The sequence below is a fragment of the Cetorhinus maximus genome, chromosome 21, assembly GCF_964194155.1.
Source record: "Cetorhinus maximus chromosome 21, sCetMax3.hap1.1, whole genome shotgun sequence".
Taxonomy (NCBI): domain Eukaryota; kingdom Metazoa; phylum Chordata; class Chondrichthyes; order Lamniformes; family Cetorhinidae; genus Cetorhinus; species Cetorhinus maximus.
Window position 1 is genome coordinate 86969250 of NC_135899.1, and position 26739 is coordinate 86995988.

Below are 26739 nucleotides of genomic sequence, written 5' to 3' on the forward strand. Positions count from 1 at the left end.
TAATTAGTGTTTTGTGATAGAAGCTGACCCTACCAAAAAAACTGACCATGCCCTGATCAAATTAATCACCAAAGCAAGTTTCTACTTACTGCGCCAATTTGCAGGCTTTCAAGGAGGCTCTAAAAATGAACATTTTGGCATAAGGACACATAGGCACATTAAAAAATCTTTTGAATATATTTTTTAATTTACTAAGAAAACATTCTGTACACCAAATAACTAGCAAATGGTTCTGTATTTTTTTTAAAGTCACTTTCAGTTATTTAAAATCAGGTTAATCACAGGTGGAGGACTAGACACTGGTTTAAATATGCATATTTTGCTTAATATAACTGGAAATAGGTTTATCACAAATGGAATGCTACCACTCAAACATATCTAGGAATGTTTTCAACCAAATTTTAAAAATATGTTACAAAATGCTGCCTGATTTCACTGATTCATGGCAGATTTTATGTTCACCGATATGCAAATGATTGATTTGGGAGAAAGTAAACACTTCTCAAAATTAGAACAATTTTGAATGTAATTTGCACCCAGATTGCCGATGGCACTCAAAGCAGATACTCCACGCTGCTTTGCCTGTAGAAAAATGATTTTAGAGTTGTGGGTGGAAGTGCTCTCAGGTTGCAAATAATTCTTTTATGCATTTTCTTCAGTTTAGAGATTTGCAACAGAGACTAAATGGTTCATGAGATAATATAAGATGGTGCTGATAAAAGCTCCATGTACCTTAGCTTATCATGGATTTTTGCATAGGGGTCTCACATTGGATATGAGCTTCAACTTTCCAATAATTTAGGTTTTTGAACAACTCAAACAAAATTGTGTTGTTTGTACAATTTATTTGTGGAAAATCTCAATTACAGAAGCAAAACCGGCTTTAAAAATCATACGTTATTGATTGCACAGAAATGTGAGGACAATTGTATTTGCCAGTTTAGCCATAACAAAGTACCACAGATTTCAAAATGTTATGTAAACCTTAAAAATGCAAAGAAAGATTACATTGCACTTTTACTACTCAAATTTAAAGAGGTGCACTTAAATGATCTTAGAGGTCTTAACCATTTCAATGCTTCATATTTTGTTTTCGCAAGCTGTACATTTTAAACAACACAAGCAGCTAGTTTTGAAGCCAATCCATTTTTCAAATGGTTTATATATCATGGATAAATGGGGAATTTTATAATGGACTCAACTACAGGTACTGCAGTTAGAACACTGTAAATATAGAAACAGAAAATGCTCAGTCAGCATTAAAGTAGTAAACAGGAACAGGCAATACAAAAACCTCAGCTATCCCATGCCTCAAAATGCAACAGTAAACACACAACAGTCAAAAATGTGACATTGAACATGTTTGTAAAGTTTTCATACATTGTCCTTTCAAATGGAAATGAAAGAAACTAACTTTTTTTTAAAGAAAGCTCATAATGGATTTGACTAAATCAATTTTGAGGGAAGAATTTGTTGTTTTTTAGCTGTGGCAAAATCAAAGAAGTATAAAGAACAGGTTTATGATTCCATTAGAAATTGTGCATAGAAATTCTTTTTCTCCCTCTTCCCTAACCCCAATTAACATGAAAATAAATTACTCTGGAGCAACATTTAGACAAGTCATCTAAAAGACAGTCCAATTTTAGCTTGTTGATCTTTAGCTTGCAACAGAATAAATATTTGACAGCTAATCTTAATTTCAATCTGGTTCAAACATATGATTAGCTTTTACATTGCCAGTAAAGTATTATAATACTTTTAAGTGTGGCTTACCTTCAGCTAAGTAATTAGAATTGGTTTAATGTGAACTACACATCATAAGGGGCCCACTCGACAATGTGATAAATAAGTTCTGTCCTGATACATCTCCACTGGAATACTGATTGTTCATCGCCGTTAGAATACTGATTGTTCATCGCTGTTGGAATACTGATTGTTCATTTCCTACTAGACAGGAATCCACTGAAGCTTGAATCTCCTACAGTCAAACCCCAGTGAAATATGCTCTGCTGATATATGCAACCATGCTGCGAAGAAGTCTAATCAACCTATACATTCTTTGACTGAAGGGTGACTGCACCGGAAATATTAGATGAAAGCAGTGTGTGCCATTATATTAGAAAAGTGATGATTCATTGGTTAGTCCATGAAAAAACATTGTTATGTTAAAAACCTTAAGGATTCCTGAATTAGTTTGTAATAACACTATCATATGTAACATCCAAGCCATTGGTAAGCAGTTTCAGAGTTGAGCATCATCTGATGACTGTCAAAAGAACTCTTTAATGTCAATAAAGCTCTTAAAATACAACTATCAGATAAGTAAAACATGATGGGAGATGAAATTTTTAAGCTGGTAAAAGCACGTGCATGGCACTATAGCTCTGTGAAGCAAATTTTTGCTATTTCCTGTTTGAAAAATCTTAACTGAAAGTGTATAGCTATCATCTATCTAAAGTCATTCCCGAAGACCTGTTGATGGGTTTTCAAAGGATCTAGAAATGTTGGGATGGTTTCCATAGTCAGTGAGCAGAAAATCTAGCCATGTTATACCTGAGCATTTCCAGTATTTTTTGTTTCTATTTCAGAAAATCTAGCCCATTATCTAATAGTTCAATGCAATACCCATCAACTTTACTGCAATGTATTAATTCCAATGCACAAGCATTGTCATCACTAGCTATCAGAACCAGTATTAGATATTTCACATTTACTACAGATAATACCTATCTGAACCCAAAATGCCCTCATTTTTCCATTTTACACAAGCAGCATAAACTCTGCAAAAATCACAACTTTAGCAAGTATAAGATCAGTTTTTGGCAGTCCTATGAAAGAAAGTAGAAGTTTGCTTCTAAATATCAGTATGTTGCTTAATTCAATACTGTGCGCTAACATTTTGATAGGTACTGAACTTTGACATGTTCACATTTGGCCACTGTAAATTACACATTGTGTAGGATGGTGGAGACTCCTTGTGTGGCAATTCTTCTGGTGCCTTCTTTACAACCTCCTCATATAATGGCAACTTCATAATGTCTTCATAGGCTGGTGGCTGGGTCTGGATGTAAAATAAGTGCTTCATTATGCAATGATATTAATGAATACAGGTCAAGTAAATCAAGAAGTATTTCAATTCATCCTAAGTGCATATGACAGTGGAAATTTATAAATGGTTGTTAAGACATTCCTTCAGCTCAAAGGCAAACAACTAGAAGGAATAATTATGGAATTGTATTCATGGTATGGGCTGGTTTTAAAAGGACCATGAAGGAAATTGATCTCAAATAGCACAAATTGATAGGTAAAGGGTGCACTAAAATAGTGGCAACATTCTAACAATTGCATATCTGCCCTAAATTCACAAACAACCATTTGAGTTTTTCTTCTATAGATAATTTAGACAATTTATAACCGTCTATACTAAACTATACTCACTATTGAGTTTTCGGTTTATCTTCCTGCGGAGGTTTTTCCTATTTGTAAACCCAAAGACAAAAAAAACAATTTAAATATTCAGGACAGAAGCTGATGTCTTAGACTAAGGGAATTCTACTCTCATGCCCAACATACACTAGTTAAGCCTAGACTAAGTACGCATTTTGACACCTCTATTTGTTCCCATCCAAGTTCCTTACACGTCATCTCAAGTTCCCTTTCTTTAGCTAATGAAATCAACACAACGCTGCAGATATGTATGGTACGTCAGTATTATTACAATAGCTCGTTTGATGAGCGCATTAACCAGTCTGCTATCAAGCCATATAATCGAAAAGGTTCCAGATTGATTCATTAGTTGTGCTAAGCTGGATAAATGTAGCTGGGGTACCAGGTGTTAAAACTGCTAAGGGCGGGACTGAGGGGATTGGATAAGAAAGGAAAGGTGGGAGTGTACAGCAATGACCCTTGATCACTATACAGCAATTCCTACTTCAAATTGAACTGTATTAGATCGGTTTTAAATGATCCCGCCATTAAATATCCTGCAGATAATTCGCCATGCCAGATAGGCAAGTTACCAAGAAAGAACATGTGGCAGTGAGGGGTGGGGAGGAGGGAAGAAAGGGAGAGAGGTATAGTCTTAATTTTCCACTGTCAGTAATCATCTATAAATACATACCAATTTCTTAATTGTGAGACATTAGCCTCCCCTATAATTTGTAATCCAGAGGCAGTTAATACTTATGCTAAAAAGAATAACCTGCCTATTATGCCAATCAAATGCAGAATGCAGTTTTAATTATACAAGCTTTGCTAGTTTCATTACATTTAACAGCTCACCCTTCTGCTCCTAGTTTGTCTTTTGCACATACATCCTGAGATTTAAAAAAATATAAACAGCACTGCTGAGAGACAGAGCAAAGCGCCAAGCAAAATGAGCAATGTTGAAGATTACGGTGGCTCTGTAAACCTATAATAACCAACATGGTGCTTTACTAAAGCCTCAATTTATACAAATGTACAATGAGCTTTAATTTTAAAATATTTACAGATCCAATACAAGCCCTGATCACCATAGAATCACAGAAAGAGGTCACTCAGCCGGTTGTGTCTGTGCCGGCCAAAGAGAGAAAAAAGAAACTAGTTGCTCATTCTTAATCCCACTTTCCAGCACCTGGTTCGTAGCCTTGCAGATTACAGCACTTCAGGAGCAGATCCAGGTACTTTTTAAATGAATTGAGTGTTTCAACCTCAATCACCAATTTAAGCAGTGAATTCCAGATGCCCACTACCCTCTAGGTGAAAGGTTGTTCCTCATGTCTCCTCTAATCCTTTTACCAATCACCATAAATCTACACCCCCTGGTAATTGACCCCTCAGCTAGGGGAAATGGGTCTTTCCTGTCTACCCTATCTAGGCCTCTCAATTTTGTACACCTCAATTAGGCTACCCCTTAGCCTCCTCTGTTCTAAGGAAAACAACCCTAGCCCATCCAATCTTTCCTCATAGCTGCAATTTTCCAGCCCTGCCGGCATTTGTGTAAATTTCCACTGTACTCTCTACAGAGCAATTATGTCCTTCCTATAATGTGGTGACCAGAATTGTACACAAAATTCTAGCTATGGCCTAAGGCGTTTTATGCAGTCCCATCATTATATTTCTGTTTTGTATTCAATACCACGTCCAATAAAGGAAAGCATTCAGTATGTTGTCTTTACCACCTTATCCACCTGTCCTCCCACCTTTAGGGACCTGTAGACATGCACTCCAAGGTGTCTCACTTCCTCAATCCCTCTCAACATCCTCCTGTTTATTGAGTATTTCCTTCCTTTGTTTGTCTTCCCCAAATGCATTACCTCACACTTTTCCAGATTGAATTACATTTGCCACTTTTCCGCTCACTCAACCAAACCATCGATATCTTTCTGGAGACAACAGTTATCCTCTTCACTATCAACTACATGGCCAATTTTTGTGTCATCTGCAAATTTCCTGATCATGCCTCCTATACTTAAGTCATTAATACATATAACAAACAGCAAGGATGCCAACACTGAGCCCTGTGGAATGCCACTGAAAACAGCTTTCCATTCACAAAAACATCCATCAACCATTACCCTTCGTTTCCTGTCGCTGAACCAATTTTGGATCCAACTCACCACCTTCCCCTGTGTTCCATGGGATCTCACCTTTCTGACCAGTCTGCCATGTGGGACATGGTCAAATGCCTTACTAAAATCCATGTAGACAACTTCCTCTGCCCTACCCTCATCAATCCTCCTTGTTACTTTCTCAAAATATTCTATTAAGTTAGCAAGACACTATCTTCCCCTAACAAAACCATGCTGACTAGTCCTGATCAATCCTTGCCTTTCTAAGTGACAGCTTGTCCTGTGTCTCAGAATTGATTCCACTAATTTCCCAACCACCGAAGTCAGACTGACTGGCCTATAATTTTCTGGCCTATCCCTTGCAACCTTTTTAAATATCGGTACAACGTTTGCAGGCCTCTGGTACCTCGCCTGTATCTAGTTAGGATTGAAAAATTCTGTCTTTACAAAGGAAGAATTTGCTACCCAGGCCAAGGTGAGAGAGGAGGTAACTGGTACACTAGAAGAGCTTACAGTTGAGAGGAAGGTGTTGGAAAGGCTATCTTTACTTAAAATAGATAAGGTACCAGGACCGGATGAGATGTATCCAAGGGTACTGAGGGAAGTGAGAGTGGAAATTGCAGAACCACTAGTGATAATCTTCCAGTCTTCCTTAGAGACAGGGGAGGTGCCAGAGGATTGGAGAACTGCAAGTATTATGCCCTGGTTCAAAAAGGGGTGCAAGGATAAAGCTGGCAACTACAGGCCAGTCAGTTTGACTTTAATGGTAGGGGAACTACTGGAAACTATAGTACAGGATAAAATCAATAATCACTTGGACAAGTGCAGGAGAATTAAGGAAAGCCAGCATGGACTCATCAAGGGAAAATCATGTTCAACTAACTTGGAGTGTTTTGAGGAGGTCACAGAGAAAGTTGATAAAGGAAATGCTGGTGATGTGGTGTATGTGGATTTTCAAAAGGCATTTGAAACAGTGCTACACAACAGACTTGTGAGCAAAATTCTAGATCATGGAATAAAAGGGAAAGTAGGCACTTGGCTGAGTGACAGGAAACAGAGTAGTGATAAACGGTTGTTTTTTAGATTGGAGAAAGGTTTGTAATGGAGCTCCTCAGGGGTCAATGTTGGGACCCTAGCTCTTCCTGATGTATATTAATGACCTAGACTGGGGTGTGCAGGGCATGATTTCAAATTTGTGGATAATACAAAGATTGGAAACTTTGTTAATTGTGATGGGGATAGTCTTGAACTTCAAAAGATGTATACATGTTGGTGGATTGGGCAGACAAGTGGCAGATGAAGTTCAATGCAGACAAGTGTGAGGTGATTTGTTTTGGCAGGAAGGATATGGTGGGCCAGTATAAGATAAAGGGAGAGTCTCTAAAGGAGGTGCAGGAGCAGAGGGAACTCAGTGTATACGTACATAGGTCATTGAAGATGGCAGGGCATGTTAAGAGAGCAGTTAATAAAGCATATAGTATCCTAGGCTTTATTAATAGGACCATTGAGTAAAGGGTAAGGAGGTCAGGTTGAACTTGTATAAGACACTAGTTAGGCCTCATCTGGAGTACTGCATCCAGTTCTAGGTGTCATATTTGAGGAAGGATGAAAAGGCATTGGAAAGAGTACAGAGGAGATTCACAAGAATGATTCCAGGGATGAAGAACTGTAGCTAAGAGGATAGATTGGAGATTTTGGGACTGTTTTCCTTGGAGAAAAGGCGGCTGAGAGGAGACATGATAGAGGTATTCAAGATCCTGAGGGGTATGGGCAGGGTAAATTGAGAGAAACTGTTCCCACTCAAGAGAACATCAAGAACTAGGGGGCACAGATTCAAAATTATTTGCAAAAGGAGTAAATGTGATGTGAGGAAAAATTTTTTAATTCAGAGGGTGGTTGGAGTCTGGAACAAACTTCCTGAAAGGGTGGTGGAGGCAGGTTCGATCGAGGTACTCAGTACCTCAAAAGGGAGCTGGGTTGTTACCCAAAAAGAGAGAACGTGCAAGGTTATGGGGATAAGGCAGGGGGGTGGGACTTGGTGGAATGCTCTTCTAGAGAGCTAGTGTAGACTCGATGGGCCGAATGGCCTCCTTCTGCACTGTAAAGATACTGTGATCCTCAGAGCATCTGCTATCTCCTCCCTGCCTTCCTTTAACAATCTGGGATACAATCCATCTGGCCCTGGTGATTTATCCACCTTAAAGATGTCAGTCCCTCCAGTACTTCCTCTCTTATTACGCTTATCGTATCTAATATTTCACAATCTTCTTTAATTAGAATGTCTCATCATCCCTCTCCTTAGTGAAGACAGAGGTAAAGTACTCATTGAGAACCCTGCCCACATCTTTAGCATCAGTGCACAAGTTACCATGTACATCTCTGACAGGCCCTACCCTTTCCTTAGTTATTATCTTGCTCTTAATGTACCAGTAAAACATGTTTGAGTTTTCTTTGATATTTGCCAATATCTTTTCGAATCCTCTCTTTGCTTTCCAAATTTTCTTTTTTACTTCACCCCTGTACTTTCTATTGTCCTAAAGTAACAAATCATCAATGATAAAAGTTATTTAATAACAAGTCTGGGTGAAAACTCATTCATGTCTTGCGAAGCTAACAGAGATATTCAAAATTATGGAACCAATCTTGTGTGTCATGGTCATGGGTCTGCAATCAATCTCTATATGCTCAGCTCCCAATGGCAGTATTATTAAAAGGTGTTGAGCACATACTTGGAGGGAACTCCATGTACATTCACTAATCATACCCAAATGAAGGAAGACAACATATCTGATGTGCTCATCTAGCTTTTTCCTGCTTGTTAATCATTAGGCCATGATAACCAATCATATCATGATAACCTTAACAACTCTTACCCGAGAACGAAGATTAAGAAGAGTGTTGACTAAGCTGCTCTCCTGTTCCAATTCCTTAATAAATTTGTAGCAATTCCATGTAGAGTAGATGAAGAAACACTACAGACAAAAATCAGAAGATGACTTGGGTCAAGATACAAAATTTATTTTAAATGCATTTCATAGTAGTTCATGGTATCAAGTCAGGATTTCCACTACGATATGAAAAATTATTACATTATTTTAATGGGATGAATGCCAAGCTGTAAATAAAAGATGCACAAAGTTGGTAAGCAGCAATATATTAAAACTCATTCAATTGTTGCTCGTTAGCTTACACTGTTTTTGCTCAGGCTGACAAGCAAAGAGTGGAACCTGTTGGTGTTTGTGATTGCTGTGTGTTTATTTTGACTTAATTCCCCTTCTGCTTGTTCTGTTCCTTCATAGGAGTACAGCAGATAAACAGCATTTTTCAGTTCCAAGGAAGGAATAATACCTGAAATAAATAGCTTGTGTTTTCTCAGTGGATGTTGCCCAACTTGTTAAGTGTTTCCAGCAATTGTTATAGAACTTTCTAGTTTATTTACTAAAGAAATCTGGACACTAAGTTAAAGAAAGGATTATATAGTGCAATTGTCAGTATTTAAGCATGTTCTAGTTCAGAAGGATAATATGTTGGCTGGTGATATTAGCTCCCCAATACAAGAAAACTAGGTATTTTGGGTAAGAAAGTAGCATCTATCGTCAAGGGCAATACATTTCATCCTTTGCCTCTGTTAGAACCATCATGTTAATTAGAGAAATTCAAACTTTCACTTTTGAATTAAGCAGGTTATAAACATGAAACACCTATTAACACCTGAGCCTCCTCTTTAAAATGAATAGATTTAATGTTCCAAGTTTACAACACTGCAATTTTTAGGATATGACAATACCACAGTAAGTCTAGCAGGTTAAGTTATTATCTCAGAGAGGAAAGGAGAGAAGAAAGGGCATCCTGAACAATATCAGTATTCTAGTGCCCATAGGGTTCAGTTTGAAGCTCTAATTAAGATTTTCAAAGATTTTAAATAGATCTTACAGCTTTAAAACATTCCATTCAGCCCAACTGGTCTATGTCAGTGTTTATACTTCATACAGGCCACCTCTGACCCCAATGATCTTTTCCCATCCTATCCCCATAAGCTTCTGTTCCTTTCAGATGTGTGCAAATCTCTCCTTAACTATGTCAATGTTATCTGCTTCAACATTTTCATATGACATCAAACCATATTTGCCACATTTTGTAAAGAAATTCTTCCTAAATTCTTTGCTTCATTGGCCTTGCTCTGATGGAAATAATTTCTCCTCATCCACCTATTAAACCCCTTCATAAAATTAAGACCTCCATCAGGTCTTCTCTCGAGTCTCTTTTCCTCCAGATAAAATAGCCCCAGGCTGCTCAATCTTTCCTGGTAATTGCACCCTCTCAATTTTGGCAAAATCCTTGTAAATATTTTCCACATTTTCTCCAGTGCTTCCATATCCTTTGTTGTGTGGAGACCAGCTTTGCAAGCAGAATCTCAGAATTGTTACAGTGCAAGAGGCAGCCATTCGGGCCATCATGTCTGCACTGGCTCTCTAAGCATTTTAACTTAGTGCCAATCTCCTGCCTTTTCCTTGTAATCCTGCATATTATTTCTATTTAGATAATCATTCAATGCCCTCTTGAATGCCTCAATTGAACCTGCCTCCATCACAATTCCAGGCAATGCACTCTAAACCCGAACCACGCGCTGTGTGAAAAAGTTTTTTCTCACCTCGCATTTGCGTCTTTTGCAAAACACTTTAAAACTGTGCCCTCTGGTTCTCGATCAGTTTACAAACGGGAACAGTTTCTCCCTATCTACTATGTCCAGACCCCTCATGATTTTGAGTACTCCAAGTATGATCTAACCAAAATGACCTAAACAAATTTATCATTTCCCCTTTGCATTCTTTTTCTCTAAATACAAGCCCCATACTTTAGTACCTTGTGTAGTTGTATTCTCAGATCTCTTTATTCTTCTACCCCATTTAGCTTATCTGCTAAGAAATAAGTGACCACCTTATTCCTCCTAACAAAATGAGCCATCTCACATTCCATTGTGCTAATTTTATTTACCATTTATCAGCCCCCTCCTCAAGCCTGTTTATGTCTTCCCTGTAATTTGGAGCAGTTCTCCCTATAGACCGCAATGTAGGATTGTCTGCAAATTTTAACTCCATGCCTCCAATTACTAAGTCCAAATCATTTATGTTATTGATAAAAAGAAGAGTGGCTCAATGCTAATTCCTGCAGAACATACTTTCTGCCAGTCTGAGAACTTTAACTTGCATCCTCGGTTTTCTGCTTTATAGCCATCATTTAATCCATTAATTTAAGGCAACTGTTCAGGAAAGGAGATAAAATAATGCCTTCTATGAGGTGGCTGGGCTATAATTCACTAACCAATTACAACTAGATAGATTTAGTGCATCTTAACTGTATCACAGTTCAGACTGACAATATGCCTGCTTGGAGTGGAGCATTATCAAGCCCCTTCAGCCCTCAACTTTCTCGTTTCTAGAGAAAAGAGCCCCAGACTGTTCAGCCTTTCCTGGTAAGTATATCCTATTAGATCTAATATCATCCTTGTAAATCTATTTTGCACCTTCACTAATGTGTCTCTGTTTTATAATATGGAGAGCAGAACTGTTTGCAGTATTCCAAGAGAAATAAGAAGGGCCAATGCTAGATCCTGATGGGACTCCAAAACAATGGTGCTCGAGGAGAAAGAGAAGCAATTCTCAGGCTACAATTTGATAGGTAAGAATGGAACCAAACAAGGGCAGTTCCACCCAGCTAGATGACAGAGCAGCGTTGAAGGAGTATGGTACGGTCAACCATGTCAAAGGCTGCAGATATGTCAAGAAATGACAAGGGGAGATAGCTTATCATGGTCATTTAGAACGACATTTGTCAAGCAGTGAAGATCAATGCAAGCCAGCTCAAGGGATTTCAGGACACTATTATATCCTACCACTGCCATCCAAAAATTTCTTTTGGCGGTATTTCCGGCATTTTTTGTTTTTGTTTCAAATTTCCAGCATTCACAGTATTTTGCTTTTGTATTAGCAAAGTGTCTCCACTTTATAGCAAATCAGTAATAAGGAGGCACATACTCAGGATCATCACTAGAACAAAAGGGGAAACTTGGATAACATTTAGTGTTGTTTGGATAAATATTTAGATCTGGAGAATGTGAAATACAGGGAAAGGGCAGATACATAGATCATAGTACATATTCTGATGGAAGATTAACCGTAATACGGAGCTAAATAACTTGTGTTGTCCGTGGAATGAATCTCCAAAACGTCACATTAACATTGGCAATATCCAATGGGTTCAGTGTGGACTCCAGATACTTCTGATTAAGTGAGCTTTTGAATTAAGTATTAGGCTTTGAACTATCGTAACAATAGCTAACCAACAGGATACAGTTTATGTTGCTTATATTAAGACACCGACATAAATTTAGCTTTCAACAATATTTGAATTTCTTACCTTCAAAAGCGAAATGCATATGAATATAACTGTGTACATTATCAAGGCCTTATTGGAGTCTGGTTCAGCCACAATTTCTCTTTCTGGGAAATAAAACTTGGCAGGAAAATGATCACTTACTTAGAAATACAAACCATGTAACATTAACTGAAAAACAGTAATAAAAAGAACTGTCCCAAAATCACTGACTCTTCACATCAGTATAGGGAGTACAAATCTCTCAGACTATTCTTCCTCTTAGATACATCAAAAGTGGACTGGATGGTGCAATAATTAATTATTAGCATCTCAAAGCAGAGTTCAAATCAAGCCCAGACTGATGGGATGAAGGTCCCATCTGTATGCTGGCTGTAAAATTCCTAAGTAATCAAACAAACATAAAAGTAGACAACTTTCCAAGTCAGCAAAACATACATTGCGGATGCCACACTAACTGGGCAACAAAACTCTACAATTGTAGGCAAAAAAGTAAGCTTTTCCATTTAAGAGCTTAAATTAACAATTAAATCGGAGAATGACAACACATGTCTTGAGATCAAAATCCTTGCATTATGTTGTAGTGATGGACTCCAGCTCAATTTTATCAATTCTCTATTTTTTTTATTCAAAAAGGCAAAAGTGAGATTACATATTTTCAATCAAATCTAAACAATTTGTACTTGTATAGTGCTTTTAATGTAGGAAAATATTCCAAAGGGCTACACAGGAGCATTAACAAGCAAAAATTGACAGAGTGAAAGGAAATATTAAGAGGGGTAACTGAAAGGTTGGTTTTGAGGAGAATATTAAGGGAGTAGAGGAGACAAGTTTAGGAAATTTTCAGGGCTTGGAACCTTGATAGTTGAAGGCATAGCCAATGGTGGGAAAAGGAAGTGCAGAATGCACAAGAGGCCAGGGTTGGAGAAAGACCTCATGGAAGATAGTAGGGCTAGAGGAATTACAGACATAGAAAGGGCAGAAGCCGTGGAGTGCTTTGATCATGAGGGTGAGAGTTTTAAATTTGACGTGCTGATGCACCAGGAGCAGATCTAGGTCAGAAAGTATAAGGGCAGTTAGGATATGGATTGCAGTGTTTTGGATAAACTCAAGTTTATGTGAGGTAATAAAAATATGGATGATGGTTTCAACAGGGTGAATGAGGTAGGGGTGGAAGTGGGTGATATCAAGGAGGTGGAAATAGGCAATCTTTGTGATGGAGAGAACATGGGGTCAGAGGCCCAGCTCACGGTCAAATAGGAAGCTGAAATTTCAAATAGTCTGGTTCAGGGGTCAGAATCAATGGCAAGGAAGTGAAGTTTGTGACACAGCCAAAGTCAATGGCTTCAATCTTTCAGTGTTCAACTGGAGAAAATTGCTGCTCATACAGAACCAAGCAAGAAGACTGACAATACAGAGGTAGATCAGAGACTGCATGTGGAATCAGATGACATTTTTCGGATGATGTTGCCAAGGGGCAGCACGCAAATATGAAATAGGAGATGGCCAGGGATAGCACCGAGAGGACTCTGATGTTAATGGCATGGGGTTGGAATAGGAGCCATTGCAGGATATTTAGGGTTTCCAACTGGATATTTAAAAGTGGAACCAGGCAAGGGTATTCCCACTCAGTTGCAGAACATAAAAATGTTATAGGACGATGGCATGATCAACCATACTAAAGGTTGCAATGAAGTTAAAATAACACCAGACTCATTCACAGACTAAGCCATTTGGGACTTGACTATGGCTGTTTCAGTACTGTGAAAATGGCAGAAACCTGATTGGAGATTTTCAGCGTTGCAGAAAAAGTGGACATGGAATTATGAGGCAACAACAGATGGGGATGAGGTGGTAGTTTGTGAAAATAGTGAGGTGATGGTGTTCTTTTTTGAGGAGGAGTTGACAACAACAGGTTTCCAAAGGGAGATGGGGACAGTACCCAAGGTAAGGGAACTACCATTATCAGCCTTATCTTTAGCCAAGAGCACAAGCACAAAGAAAAATAGGGAAGTAAAAAGGAGGAACAAAAACTATTTGCTTTCAAATAGAAAATCCAAGACCTTTAGAGGTAAAACTTACCACATTTTGAACATAATGCTTGGCGTGCATATATTCTGGAAGTTCAACATAGATGCCAAGCACTTCTATGCAATAGATGATGATGTCCACTACCAGGTAACATATAAATGGAGTCAGAAAATGTGGAAAGTACTAGATCAAAAAACAAATAGGAATGAAAAAGTCAATAGAAGCACTTGTTTCCCCATGTATATTTCTTGGACGATTGGGAAATGGAAAAATTATGAAATAATTACTCATTGAAAATGTCTTACTTTATATCTCATGGAGTATATTTCCCCTGGGTTACGTTGGTGTTTCTCTCTCCACGCACGCATGCACCCACGCACACACACCCCCCCCCCCCCCACACACACACGATTGCAGACAAAGTCACCTTCCCTACCCTATAGCTGTACACTATTCTCACAGGTCCTTGCTTGTTGCCTGCTGACACCAGATTCCCTACACCATCTGCTGGCCAAGTAGTTAATCTAGCCAGGTGTCAGTGTCAGGCAGGACTCTGTAAAGGTTTATTCAAATGACGTCCTGCCGATGACATCCTGAATTTTTTGGGTTCGCTGCTCACTACTGAGCACCCTTACATCTCCCTGTAAAAATCAAGGCCTGAGAATGAGCAATAGATAGTAAATATGTTGAATAAATACTTCCTCCAAGTGGAAGTTATGGGTAACATGCCTTTCCTAAGACATTCCAAATAATTTACAGCACAAGAGGCCATTTGGCTCACCATGCTTGCGCTGGTTCTTTGAAAGAGCCCCACCTCCTGAACTTTCCCCATAGTGTTGTATTTATTTCTTATAAGTATTTATATAATTCTCTTTCGAATGTATACTACTGAATCGGTTTCCATCAAGCAGTGCATTCTGGATCACAACAATTTGTTGTGTAAAAATTTTCATGTTGCCTTTGGTTCTATTACCAATCATCTTAAATCTGTATACTTTTGTAACTGACCTTTCTACCACTGGAAACAATTTCTCCTTACTTATTCTATCAAAACCATTCATGATTTTGAACACCTCTATCAAATCTCCTCTTAACCTTCTTTGCTCTAAGGAAATCCTTCTTCTCGTAACTGAAGTTCCTCATCCCAAGAGCCATTTTAGCTAATCTCTTCTGCACCCTCTCTAGGTACTTGACATCCTTCCGAAAGTGTGGTGTCCAGAATTGAACTCAATATTCCAGCTGAGGCCTAATCAATTTTCTAAACTATTTTGCATAACCTCCTGGCTTTTGAAGTCTATTCCTCTATTAACAAAGCCATTGATCTCATGTGTTTTCTTAACAGCCATCTCAACTTGCACTGTCATCTTTAAAAGATTTGTGTTTCTGTTCCTCAATCTTAAAACGTACCATTTAGTTCAAATTACTTCTCCTCACTCTTCCTACCAAAATCGTATTATTTCACACTTCCTTGCATTAAAATATCATCTGCCAGATGTTTGCCCATTTTATCAGTTGGTCTATGCCCTCATCATTCACTACATTTGAGTTTTATACCATCTGCAACATTGAAATTACCCCCTCAATGGTCAAGTCCATTCCCCATTAATACACATCAAAAGGGGCAGTTTTCTTAATAGCAACCCTTGGATAACACCAAAGTACACTATAGTCTGAAAAACAATATTCACCATTACTTAGATTTCTGCCCCTTAGTCAATTTTGTATCCATGTTGCCCTTGTCCTTTTAATCCCATAGGTTTTCATTCTGCAAACTCGAAAATCATTTATATAATAATGACATTGTATCCAGCATTCAATATGGGTTCAGAAAGGGTACATACAGATCAAAAACTACCTGCATTAATATAGTGCCTTTAATAGAGTAAAGCAACCTAAGGCACTTAATAGGAATATTAACAAACAAAATCTGACACCAACACACTTGAGATAACAGGGCATTTGGTCAAAAGTTCGGTCAAATAAATAGGTTTTAAGGAGTGTCTTAAAGAAGGAAAGAGGTAGAAAGGCAGAAAGTTTAGGGCACGGCAGCTGAAAGTATGGGCAACAATAGTGGAGCAATTATAAATCGGAAGTGTGCAAGACGTCAGAACTGGGGGAGTGCGGGTATGCTCAGAGGGTTGTAGGGCTGGAGGAGGTTACAGAGATAGAGTGGGGCAAGGTCTTGGAGAGTTTGATAACAAGCATGAGCAGATAGTGGTGTAGTGGTAATGTCACTGGACTAGTGCTCAGACAGGAAGGGATACAATTTCACAGGTCCACAAAAGTTTATCTATTTGGAAGGAAAATTGTAGATAGTCTGAAGCAAGACTTCTGCTGCTGCCACTTAGTTTAATGCAGCCTTCACACTGAGGTAGCGTTCCAGTACCTAGTCTGTATTAGGGTAAATGAACTCCTGTGCGCACATAGATAATCGAACACCTAAAGCTCAACTCTCTGCAGTTGTAAATAAAAATGCCACTGTTGATCCATGTTAAAAGAAATCAACCAATCCTACATGAAAAACACTAGGACCAATCTTCTTCATACCAGAGTCAGTTACATGGTAGATTCTGTGACATTCAAACTCTTCAAGGTGGTGCCACATTGGTTGACAAAATGGAAAATGAACTCAGATTGGCAATCTCAGAACAGATGCACGAGTTTGAACTAACACATTATTAGTTTTACGTTATAAAAAGGCTGATAACCTAATGTGATTTAAGCATTTTTAATGCAGATAACTGTCTGCTAATTTTAATATAAAATTGGAAGAACTTACCTTAATAATTCCATAAACTCCTAAGCCACTGATAGAAATCATTAAAACTTCAAAGATAAGAGATGTAAAAGTCTCCACTGAAAGACATAGTACATGTTCACACGTTAATGGACAATGGCTGAGAATGGCAGATTTAAACTGGGACAATTAATCATCAAGTGAATTAGGAGACTGCCTAAGCAATGATGAGTGACAGAAGTACTGTATATTTAGTTTACTCAAAATCTAAACTCATTCCATAAAACCATGCTTTAGATTAATCAGCCCGTATTTTAATAATAAGGTTGAGAACTGAAGCTTTATTCAAATAAGTTGCAAAAGAGCTTGAAGACTTATTTAACAACCAAGCCATTTTTTGAACTTGTACTTCCTTGAGGCTAACAGAATAGTTTAAATTTTGGCCAGCACTCTAGATTTGATCTAGGCGAGCATGAGGACCAACATTCAGCTTCAAAAGGGATACCAATTTTCATTTAACATAAAAGCGACTGCCATAGGTAAATACGTCAATTCTTCCCTCTCCCAAAGCATGCTTTTCATCCCTTTACCTCCCACCCACTCAAACTTAGGCTCAATTAATTTTTTTAACCAAAAGAAGTTACAGCTATTGCCAAGCTACGTTAAATTTATTTTTACCTCTGTTGCCTTGATATAGAGTGCAGCCGTGTTACAATCTAAAGTTGTATACTAAAACATTTGAATTTAACATGTACTTTTAACATGTGAGATTGCTAGCCACAATCTACACTGCTAAAATAAATTGCCATACTATATGTACAGGATTTCCACATCATACTGCAATTTTCTAATCTAAATCATTAAAAATTAAGACAAAAGCATCCAAAATATTCATTTACCTCCATGAAAAACACCTTCAAGATGAATACCAACCATAGAGACATCTACTTTTGAATCTGGCCTGAACAATCTCACCAGTTCAAATCCAGCCATTATTGTCCAAACAACCTGAAAGAAAAAAAAACAGCATTTTGCTATTACTAAATGTATACTGTGAACGTTGTTGTCCATTGGTGAGCTATATGATGCACAGTACTGGAAACAAGTGCCAATTCCAAGTCTTGATGTTGCTCAATTGCAGAACATTACATACAGCACAGAAACAGACCATTTGACCTAACCAGTCCATTTCAATGTTTGTGTTCCATTTGAGCCACCTCCCATCTTTTCTCATCTAAATTTACCATCATAACCATCTATTCTCTTCTCCCTCATGCTCGTCTAGTTTCCCCTTAAATGCATCTATACTATGCGCTTCAACCAATCCCTATGGTAGCAAATTCCACATTCTCACCACTCTTCTGGTAAAAAAAAAAAATCTAAATTCTCTATTGGATTGATTGGTGACTATCTTATATTGATATCCTCTAGTTATGCTCTTTCCCATAACAGAAAACATTCTCTCTGTATCCGCTCTATCAAAACCTTTTATAATTTTAAAGACCTCTATTAGGTCTCCCCTCAGCCTTATTTTTTCAAAAGAGACCCCCAGCCTATCAATACTTTCCTGATATGTGTACTCTTGTATGTCTGGTATCACACTTGTAAACTCTCTCTGCATTCTCTCCAGTGCCTCTAAGATCCCTTTTTTGACATGCAGGCCAGAACTGTACACAGTGCTCTAAATGTGGTCTATCCAAGGTTTGATACAAGTTCAGCATAACTTCTACACTTTTCAATTCTTTCCCTCTACAGATAAGACCTTGTGCTTATTTTTTTTAATGGCCTTGCTAACCTGTGACAACTTTTAGCGATTGTGTGTTTGTACTCATTGTTCCTCTACCCCACCAAGTCTTGCACTTTCACAGTCATAAGTGACCTCTCTCTGCAAGTTAACGCCCTCTTGCAAACTGCTGCAGTCCTCCTCAGTATCGACTATCCCCACCATTCCCCAACCCAATTTGATGTCACCTGCAAATTTTGGAATCAAAAATGCAATTTCCAAGCCCAAATTGCTGATGTAAATTGTGAACAACAATGCTCCCTGCATTGATCCTTGTGAAACACTACTTATGCAAGGTGACCAAGGCTCAAAGCTAGAAAAAAGTGGTATGGTAGCTCTTAATTAAGAGTTAATTAAAGATGACACTAGTACAACAGTGAGAGAGGACCTTTGTTCTAAAGATCAAGATGCAGAATTAGTATGAATAGAGATAGGAAATACCATAAGAAGTCACTTGTGGGAGTAGTTTATAGGTCCCACAACAGTAACTTCACTGTAGGATGAAGTATAGAGGAAGAAATAATAGGGGCTTATAAGTAAGGCACTGCAATAATCATGAGTGATTTTAATCTACATGTGGACTGGACAAATCAGATTGGCAAAGGTAGACTGGAAGATGAGTTCATAGTGTTTTTTGATGTCAATTTATTAGGGTAGCATGTTCTAGATCCAACCAGACAGCAGGCTATTCTAGACCTGGTACAGTGACGTGCAATGAGACAGGATTAATTAATGACCCCACTGTAAAGGAACCTCTAGGTAGCAATAACCATTAATGATTGAATTTCACATTCAGTTCGAGGGTGAGAAGTGTAGGTCTAAGACTAGTGCTTTAAACTTAAATAAAGGCAATTACAAGGGTACGGGGATAGAGCTGGCTAAAGTGAACTGGGAAATTGTGTTAAAGGATAGAATAGTAGAGATGCAGTGGCAGACATATAAGATGATATTTCATACCACTCAACAAAGATACAGTCCAGTGAGAAAGAAAGGGTGAACCATCTGTGGCTAAGGAAGTTAAAGATAGTGTCAAATTGAAAGAAAAAGCATATAATTTCTGTGAAGATTAGTGATGGGTCAGAAGATTGTACAGAACTTAAAAACTAGCAAAAAAAATGAGGGAGAAATTGAAGCGAGAGAAAACCAGCTAGAAATATAAAAATAGATAGTTTCTAGAAGTATTTAAAAAGAAAAAGAGTAACTAAAATGAGTGTTGGTCCTCTAGATAACAAAATTAAGGAAATGGCAGAAGCATTGATGAGATATTTTGTGCCTGTCTTCACTGTAGAAAACACAAATAACATTCTAGAACTACTTGTAAATCAAGAGATGAAAGGGAGGGAGGAACTTAAAAGAATTACAATCACCAGGGGATGGTTACTGGGAAAACAATCGGAACTACACACTGACAAGTTCCCAGGACCTGATGGCCAGCATCCTAGGGTCTTAAAAGAAGTGGCAGCATTTGATCGAGTGTGGCATCAAGGGGCCCTGGCAAAACTGGAGTCAATGGGAATCAGCAGGAAACTCTTTGCTGGTTGGAATCATACCTAGCACAAAGGAAGGTGGCTATGGTTGTTGGAGGTCAATCATCTCAGTCCCAGGACATCACTGCAAGAGTTCCTCAGGATGGTGTCCTAGGCCAACCATCTTCAGCTGCTTCATCAATGACCTTTCCTCCATCATAAGATCAGAAGTAGGGATGTTCGCTGATGATTGCACAATGTTCAGCACAATTCATGACTCCTCAGATACCGAAGCAGCCCCTGCTTATATGCGGCAAGACTTGTACAATATCCAGGCTTGGGCTGACTAGTGGCAAATAACATTCATGCCATACAAGTGCCAGGCAATGATCATTTCCAAAAAGAGAGAATCCAACCATCCCCCCTTGACATTCAATGGCATTACCATCGCTGAATCCCCCAATATTGACATCCTTGGATTACCAGAAACTGCACTGGACCAGCCATACAAGAGCAGGTTAGAGGCTGGGGATTCTGCAGAGAATAATTCACCTCCAGGCTCCCCAAAGCCTGTCCACCATCTACAAGGCAGAAGTGTGGTGGAATACTCTCTACTTGCCTGGATAAGCGCAGCTCCAACAACACTCAAGCAGCTTGACACCATCCAGGACAAAACAGCCTGCTTGATTGGCACCCCATCCCTCACCTTCAACATTCACTCCCTCTACCACTGACACACAGTGGCAGCAGTGTCTACCATTGACAAGATGCAGCGCAGCAACTCACCGACGATGGCACCTTCCAAATCCGCAGCCTCTAGCAGGACCAGGGCAGCAGATGCATGGAAACACCACCATCTGCAGGTTCCCCTCCAAGCCACTCACCATCCTGACTTGCAACTATATTGCTGTTCCTTCATTGTCACTGGGTCAAAATCCTGGACCTCCCTCCCTAACAGCACTGTGGGTGTACCTACAGCATGTGGACTGCAGCAGTTCAAGTAGGCAGCTCACCACCACCTTCTCATGGCAATTAGGGATGGGCAATAAATGCTGGCCTACATCCCGTGAAAGAATTAAAAAATCAACCATGATCTTATCAAATGGCAGAGCAGGTTCGAGGGGCCAAATGGCCTACTCATGCTTCTAATTACTATGTTCGTAGATCACTTCTCATTCTTCTATGCCTAGTCTACTCAATCTCTCCTCACAGGGCATATCCCTTATCCCACGAATCAGTCCAATGAACTTTCACTGCTCTTCATTGCAAGGCAAGTATGTCACTATACACAATAGCAACTCCAATGCCCTAAGCTTCCCCTCGCTGTTACCTCAACAAAAACTCACATTGATCAAACACGATATGCCCTTAACAACAAAAAGCCATCAAATAATTTAGATACACAGGCCTGGAAATTTGGTTGTGTAGCACTTGTTTTTCAGATGCCATATGGCACCTCAAGACCCCAAATTAACAGACAGGAAGCATGCACACACTTAGGACTTAAGGCTGTCATGTTGGCAAAGGACAAATAGGAGATATCTTTTAGCCAAACCAAGAACAACTGTTAGGTCCTGTGCATTTGTAAACAAAGGATGTAATATCTGGTCGGGATCTACACGGCAAGACCCTGAGACAGTGCCATCATTGCCCGAGCTCCAAAAAATCCTTACAAAACACCTGCAACAAAGCAGTTTAAGTTGTTGACCTGAATGTGGAGCTGGGAGGACCACACCTGCATTAAGGAACCTCCTGATTGTTGCCACTCCTGGATAAGATCGCTGACCTCCCCCACAAATCCCATATCTTGGTCCTGTATCCCCACTCCCTGGCCACCCTCCTCCCAGTTGAGGGTTGCACAATCCACAATTTCCTTTGGCCTGATTGCTGAGAACCCCAACCTCCCCCTCCTCCCTTTTCCTCTGAGGGCAAGGATGGGGGAAGCAGTACCCCAAAATTTGTAGGCAATAATCTTTCATTATTGCACATCAGTACTCTTCAAGGCTATCTCAGTGTTGCAATGTATAGCTATTATCAAATTCCAGGATGTGCAGCTCCACTGTATAGAATTCAAATTAACCAACTAAACCCAAAGTCAAAAAGATAATTAACCTAAATTATACAGAAATTGAACCAATTAACTCTGCTTCCACTTTAGGGAGGGAGAAAAGACCATCCAAATATAGCATACAATCTGCACCACACCTGCTAACACTTCAAGCTTGCAATGTATTCAGCAGAGCAGAAGACATGCAATTAACTGATCTGCAAAATAACCACTTCCTTTGAGAAAACTTTTCAGTATTAAGTATAACAAAACCAGCATTTCGGCAACCTCATACATTCATTTGGTGTTAGCAAACAATTGCAGCCATGATAATTCTAAACAATCAATGCTCTTTAGTAGCGTTCAATATTGCCAGAGCCAATATTTTAATGTCAGTGGGCAGCTATACAAATCCAATTACATCCATTTTTATAAATATTCAAAATGACTGAATTTTACTTTTAGAAATATAATCTTCAACTTGGCATGGTGCATTGAGGAAAAAAGGCAAACATTTATCAATTTGAGACATTTTCCTACAATAAAGATTCGAGGGACAACCATTCATAACTAACCCTGTATTAACTTCGAAGGATTAATGCATTCTCAAAAGCTTAAACTTGCCTGTCATTGGTGTCATAAAATACAAACATGATTACTTAAACCAGGATGTGCACCAAATGCAATTTTCCTTGAATCCCAACAGCAGCAGCAGCGACCTCTCCATTTGGTATGTTACTCTAAATTTCTACAAGGTACCTTGCCAGGTACCAATTTACAGAACATTGAAGGCAGCAATCACAGATTGTTAAGGCCAGTAAAAAAATAGAATAGAATTCTAAGTTTTATCTCAACTGACATGGAAGATTAAAAAAAAGGATAATAAGCCTGTGTAAAACCTAATAAGGCCTCAGTTAGAGCTGTGTTGTGCTCAACACTACATGAAGAAGTTAGGGCTTTATGGTGTGCACAACACAGATTCAAAGGGACGCTGCTTGGCATGAGGAATTACACTAAGACTTCAAAAATGGGGTATGTTGTGATAGAAAAATGCAGATTATGGCATGATATAATGCATGTTTAAAATAATTAAAAGATGAGGTAGAAGATAGCTAGAAGCAGACTGTTTCTGGTCAAGGATGAGGTGCCATCGACACAAGATTATATGCAAGAGATACAGAACAAGGGGCACGAGAAATTTCTTCAGAGAGAGTTGTGAAACTATCAAAGTCACTTCTAGGCTTAGCAGAACATGCAGAAACTGTAATCATGTGGGTGAGGCATGGGGCAAGTGCCAAATCCCCTTCCTCCCTGAAAACTCATCAGTTCGATAAGGTACCGCACATAAGGTTACTTAATAAGAGCCCATGGTGTTGGGGGTAGTATATTAGCATGGATAGAGGATTGTCTAACTAATAGAGGAAAGAGAGTTGGGATAAGGGGGACATTTTCAGGATGGCAACCAATAACTAATGGAGTGCCACAGGGATCAGTGCTGGGGCCACAATTATTTACAATATATATTAATGACTTGGATCAGGAAAGTGAATGTACTATTGCCAAGTTTGCAGATGACACAAAAATAGGTGGGGAGACAAGCGGTGAGGACGACACAAAGAGTCTACAGAGGGATATGGACAAGTTAAGTGAGTGGGTAAAAACTTGGCAGATGGAATATAATGTGGAAAATGTGAGGTTATGCATTTTGGCAGGAAGAATAGAGGAGCTGAATATAATTTAAATGGAGAAAGACTTCAGAAAGCTGCAGCAGAGAGGGATTTGCATGAATCCCAAAAACCTAGCATACAAGTTCAGCAGGTAATAGGGAAGGCAAACTCGGACCTCTTGCATATCTCTGATTTTCAGTGCTTCACCATTGGAGGCCAAGCCTTCAATTGCCCAAGCCCTTGGCTCTGGAATTCTTTCCCCAAGCCTCTGACTTTTTACCTCTTTGTCTTCCTTTAAGATGCTAATTAAAACTAAACTCTTTGACCAAGCTTTTGGCCATCTGACCTAATATCTCTTTATGTGGCTTGGTGTCAGATTTTTGTTTTGTAACACTCTTTTGATGTCCTTGGGTCATTTTACCATGGTAAAGATGCTATATAAGTCAAAGTTGTTGCTGTTACTGAATTGTCTTTTATGAACATTCACAACAAAATAGCTGGCAGGAATCTCACAATCTTATTTGCTAGTAACATTTGAGATGGCCATGCCTCCAGCTGCCTGGACCCTAAGCTCTGGAATTCCCCCCCCCCAAACCTGTTTTTTTCTCTCCTACTTTAAAATGCTCCTCAAAACCCAAGAACCTTGAACAGAGGTTGAGGGGATATTTGCTAGAGGTGTACGAGACTATGATAGGTTTAGATATGGCAGACAAAGAAAAGCTGTTCTCATTATGTGATGTTACAAGGACTAGGGGAGACAGATTTATAGTTTTGGGCAAGGGGTGCAGTAAGAGCTTTTTTTTTAAACACAGCGAGTGGTTGACAACCTAAAATTTAGGGTGGTGGAAGCGGAGACGATGAATGATTTCAAAAGGAAATCAGGAGGGCGCTTAAGCAAAATAAACTTTCAGGGCTACAGGGATAGAGCAGGGGGATAGGTTTGACTGGATTGCTCTACAGAGAGCCGGCACGACTTTAGGACCAAACCTTTGATGACCTGCCCTAACATCTCCCCAGCTGGCATTTTGGGGTCAAATCTTGTTGGACAACAGCATGAAGGCAAAAATAATAACAATATAAAGGCAGATGGAACGCTGGCATTTATTGCAAAGAGAAAGGAATATAAAAGTAGGGAAGCTTTGCTGCAGCTATACTGTGCAGGGTCTTGGTGAGTCCACATCTGGAGCACTGCGTACAGTTTTGGTCTCCTTACTTATAAAAGGATATAATTGTGTTACAAGCAGTTAAAAGAAAGTTCACTTGACTCATTCCTGGGGTGAAGGACTTATGAAGAAAGGTTGAACAGGCTGATAGAGGAGTTTAGAAGCATGAGAGATGATCTTATTGAAACATGATATCCTGAGGGGGCTTGGCAGGGTAGATAGGAAGATGTTATCTCCTGTGGGAGAGATTAGGGGACATAGTTTAAGAATGAATGCCAGCCTTTTAAGCAGCAGGTGAAGATAAATATTTTCTCTCAGAGACGTTAATTTGTGGAATTCTCCCCAGAGGGCAGTGGAGGCTGGGTCAATGAATATATTCAAGGCTGAGTCAGGCAGACTTTTGATAGACAAGGGAGTCGAGGGTTATTTGAGGACAGACAGGAAAGTGGAGTTGAGACCACAAGCAGATCAGCCGTGATCTTATGGAGTGGTGGAGCAGGCTTGAAGGGCCAAATGGCCTCCTCCAGCTCCTCTGTCCCTCGGGGGTTCTTGATTTGGGACATTTAAAGTGCTCTTAAAATGCAAGGTATTTGTACATCTCTAACATCACCCCATTGAAAACCCACGATTTTTAAGTGTCAGTAATGACAAAAACAATATCGATTTTATTTTTTTTGGAAGGGTGGGGGGGGGGGGGAAGAAATAAAACAAAAAATGAATTGAAATTTCAAACGGGAAATCGGTTGGTAACGGCTGCTCCTCGCGCCGCCCGCCCTCCGGCTCGCGCGCCTGGGGACGGTTGGGGGCGAAAAATGGAGCGAGGAAGGAAGGAAGGAGAAATGATCAACAAACCGAGCAACAAACTCCCCTCTTCAACCCCCAAAACGTCCATCTAACAGCAAGTGTCTCCTTTTATTTCTCTCTTTTTAAAAAAAAATGTCTGGAGATAAAGACAAAACATCTGAGGCGTCCTTAATGCCATTTTATCTTCTCCCTCCCCCCCATCCCAGGGGGGAGGGGGAGGAATCAACTTATACATGATTTATTATTATTTAATTATCCCACTCACCGTGTAAGAAGCGGCCAGGATGATGGTTCCAGTTCGGACATGGCAAAAGAGGCATCTGTGACTCCCGTGATACATGTGGGAGACAAATCTGACCATGTTCGACCTTGTTCTTGTTTTGTGTTTTTAAAAAAAAAATATATATATATCATATGAAGTGGAGAGAGGAGATGGGGTGGGGGAGGGCAGACTCTTTAGCTTTAATATCACCGCACTCTTCCTCTCTCTCTCTCTTTCTAAACGGCCCAGGATAGAATTGACAACGTCGCCACTTCCTGCTTCTATCTCCTACATCACATGACAACAACAACTTGAAAAAGTTTCAGAACTTTTTTTTTGTTGGGGGGGCGGGGTGGCATGATTATTTATTTTCCTTCTCCATCTCGTTTTGTAATGAAAAAAAAATCAAATTAAAAACTTGTGCAGTTGATTCAACAATTCTTGACTCAGAAAGTCACAAAAAGCTCCTTCGTTTTCTCAATATACAATCACCATCCACATTAAAAAAAAAATGGCCAAGTGTCAGTGTAACTAAAAGATTTAGTTTTAAGTGAATGGTCGACAGACTTTTTTTTTAAAAAAAACAATAAGAAACCTAGATGGAGTACTATTAACTGAGTTTGAAAAGAGAAAAAGTCAAGATGTATCAATAACTCATGTCATCAACTTGGATTTTAAAAACCTATGCAGGTGGGACCACTGAGGATGGAATAAATGTTGGTGGATAATAAATTAGATTAAGGACCATTGCAGTGAGTCTTGGGCCAGAATTTTACTGGCGTAGCCTGGACCAAAAGTGGATCCGGAACCTAGGCGAATGGCAGGACAGCAGAA

The 26739-nt window shown here is 39.3% G+C and overlaps 1 protein-coding gene across 1 annotated transcript; it reads right to left on the reverse strand.

Moving 5' to 3' along the window:
* Positions 1 to 825: 825 nt before the first annotated feature.
* Positions 826 to 26132, reverse strand: LOC144696098 (lysosomal-associated transmembrane protein 4A-like). Its single transcript, XM_078567361.1, has 7 exons — positions 25909 to 26132; positions 17613 to 17721; positions 16756 to 16832; positions 14028 to 14159; positions 11970 to 12065; positions 8426 to 8524; positions 826 to 3061 (listed from the first exon to the last, which is right to left on the reverse strand). The coding sequence occupies exons 1-7, from the start codon at positions 26002 to 26004 to the stop codon at positions 2879 to 2881; spliced, it is 792 nt and encodes a 263-aa protein (XP_078423487.1). The 5' UTR covers positions 26005 to 26132; the 3' UTR covers positions 826 to 2878.
* Positions 26133 to 26739: the final 607 nt, after the last annotated feature.

Excerpts from the sequence above, each read along its gene's own strand:
- LOC144696098 (XM_078567361.1), bottom strand. The coding sequence starts at position 26,004 with ATGGTCAGATTTGTCTCCCACATGTATCACGGGAGTCACAGATGCCTC. Across the intron at positions 17,722-25,908 it reads TCCTGGCCGCTTCTTACACG|GTTGTTTGGACAATAATGGC; the intron begins GTGAGTGGGATA and ends TTTTTCTTTCAG. Across the intron at positions 16,833-17,612 it reads TGAAGGTGTTTTTCATGGAG|TGGAGACTTTTACATCTCTT; the intron begins GTAAATGAATAT and ends TATGTCTTTCAG.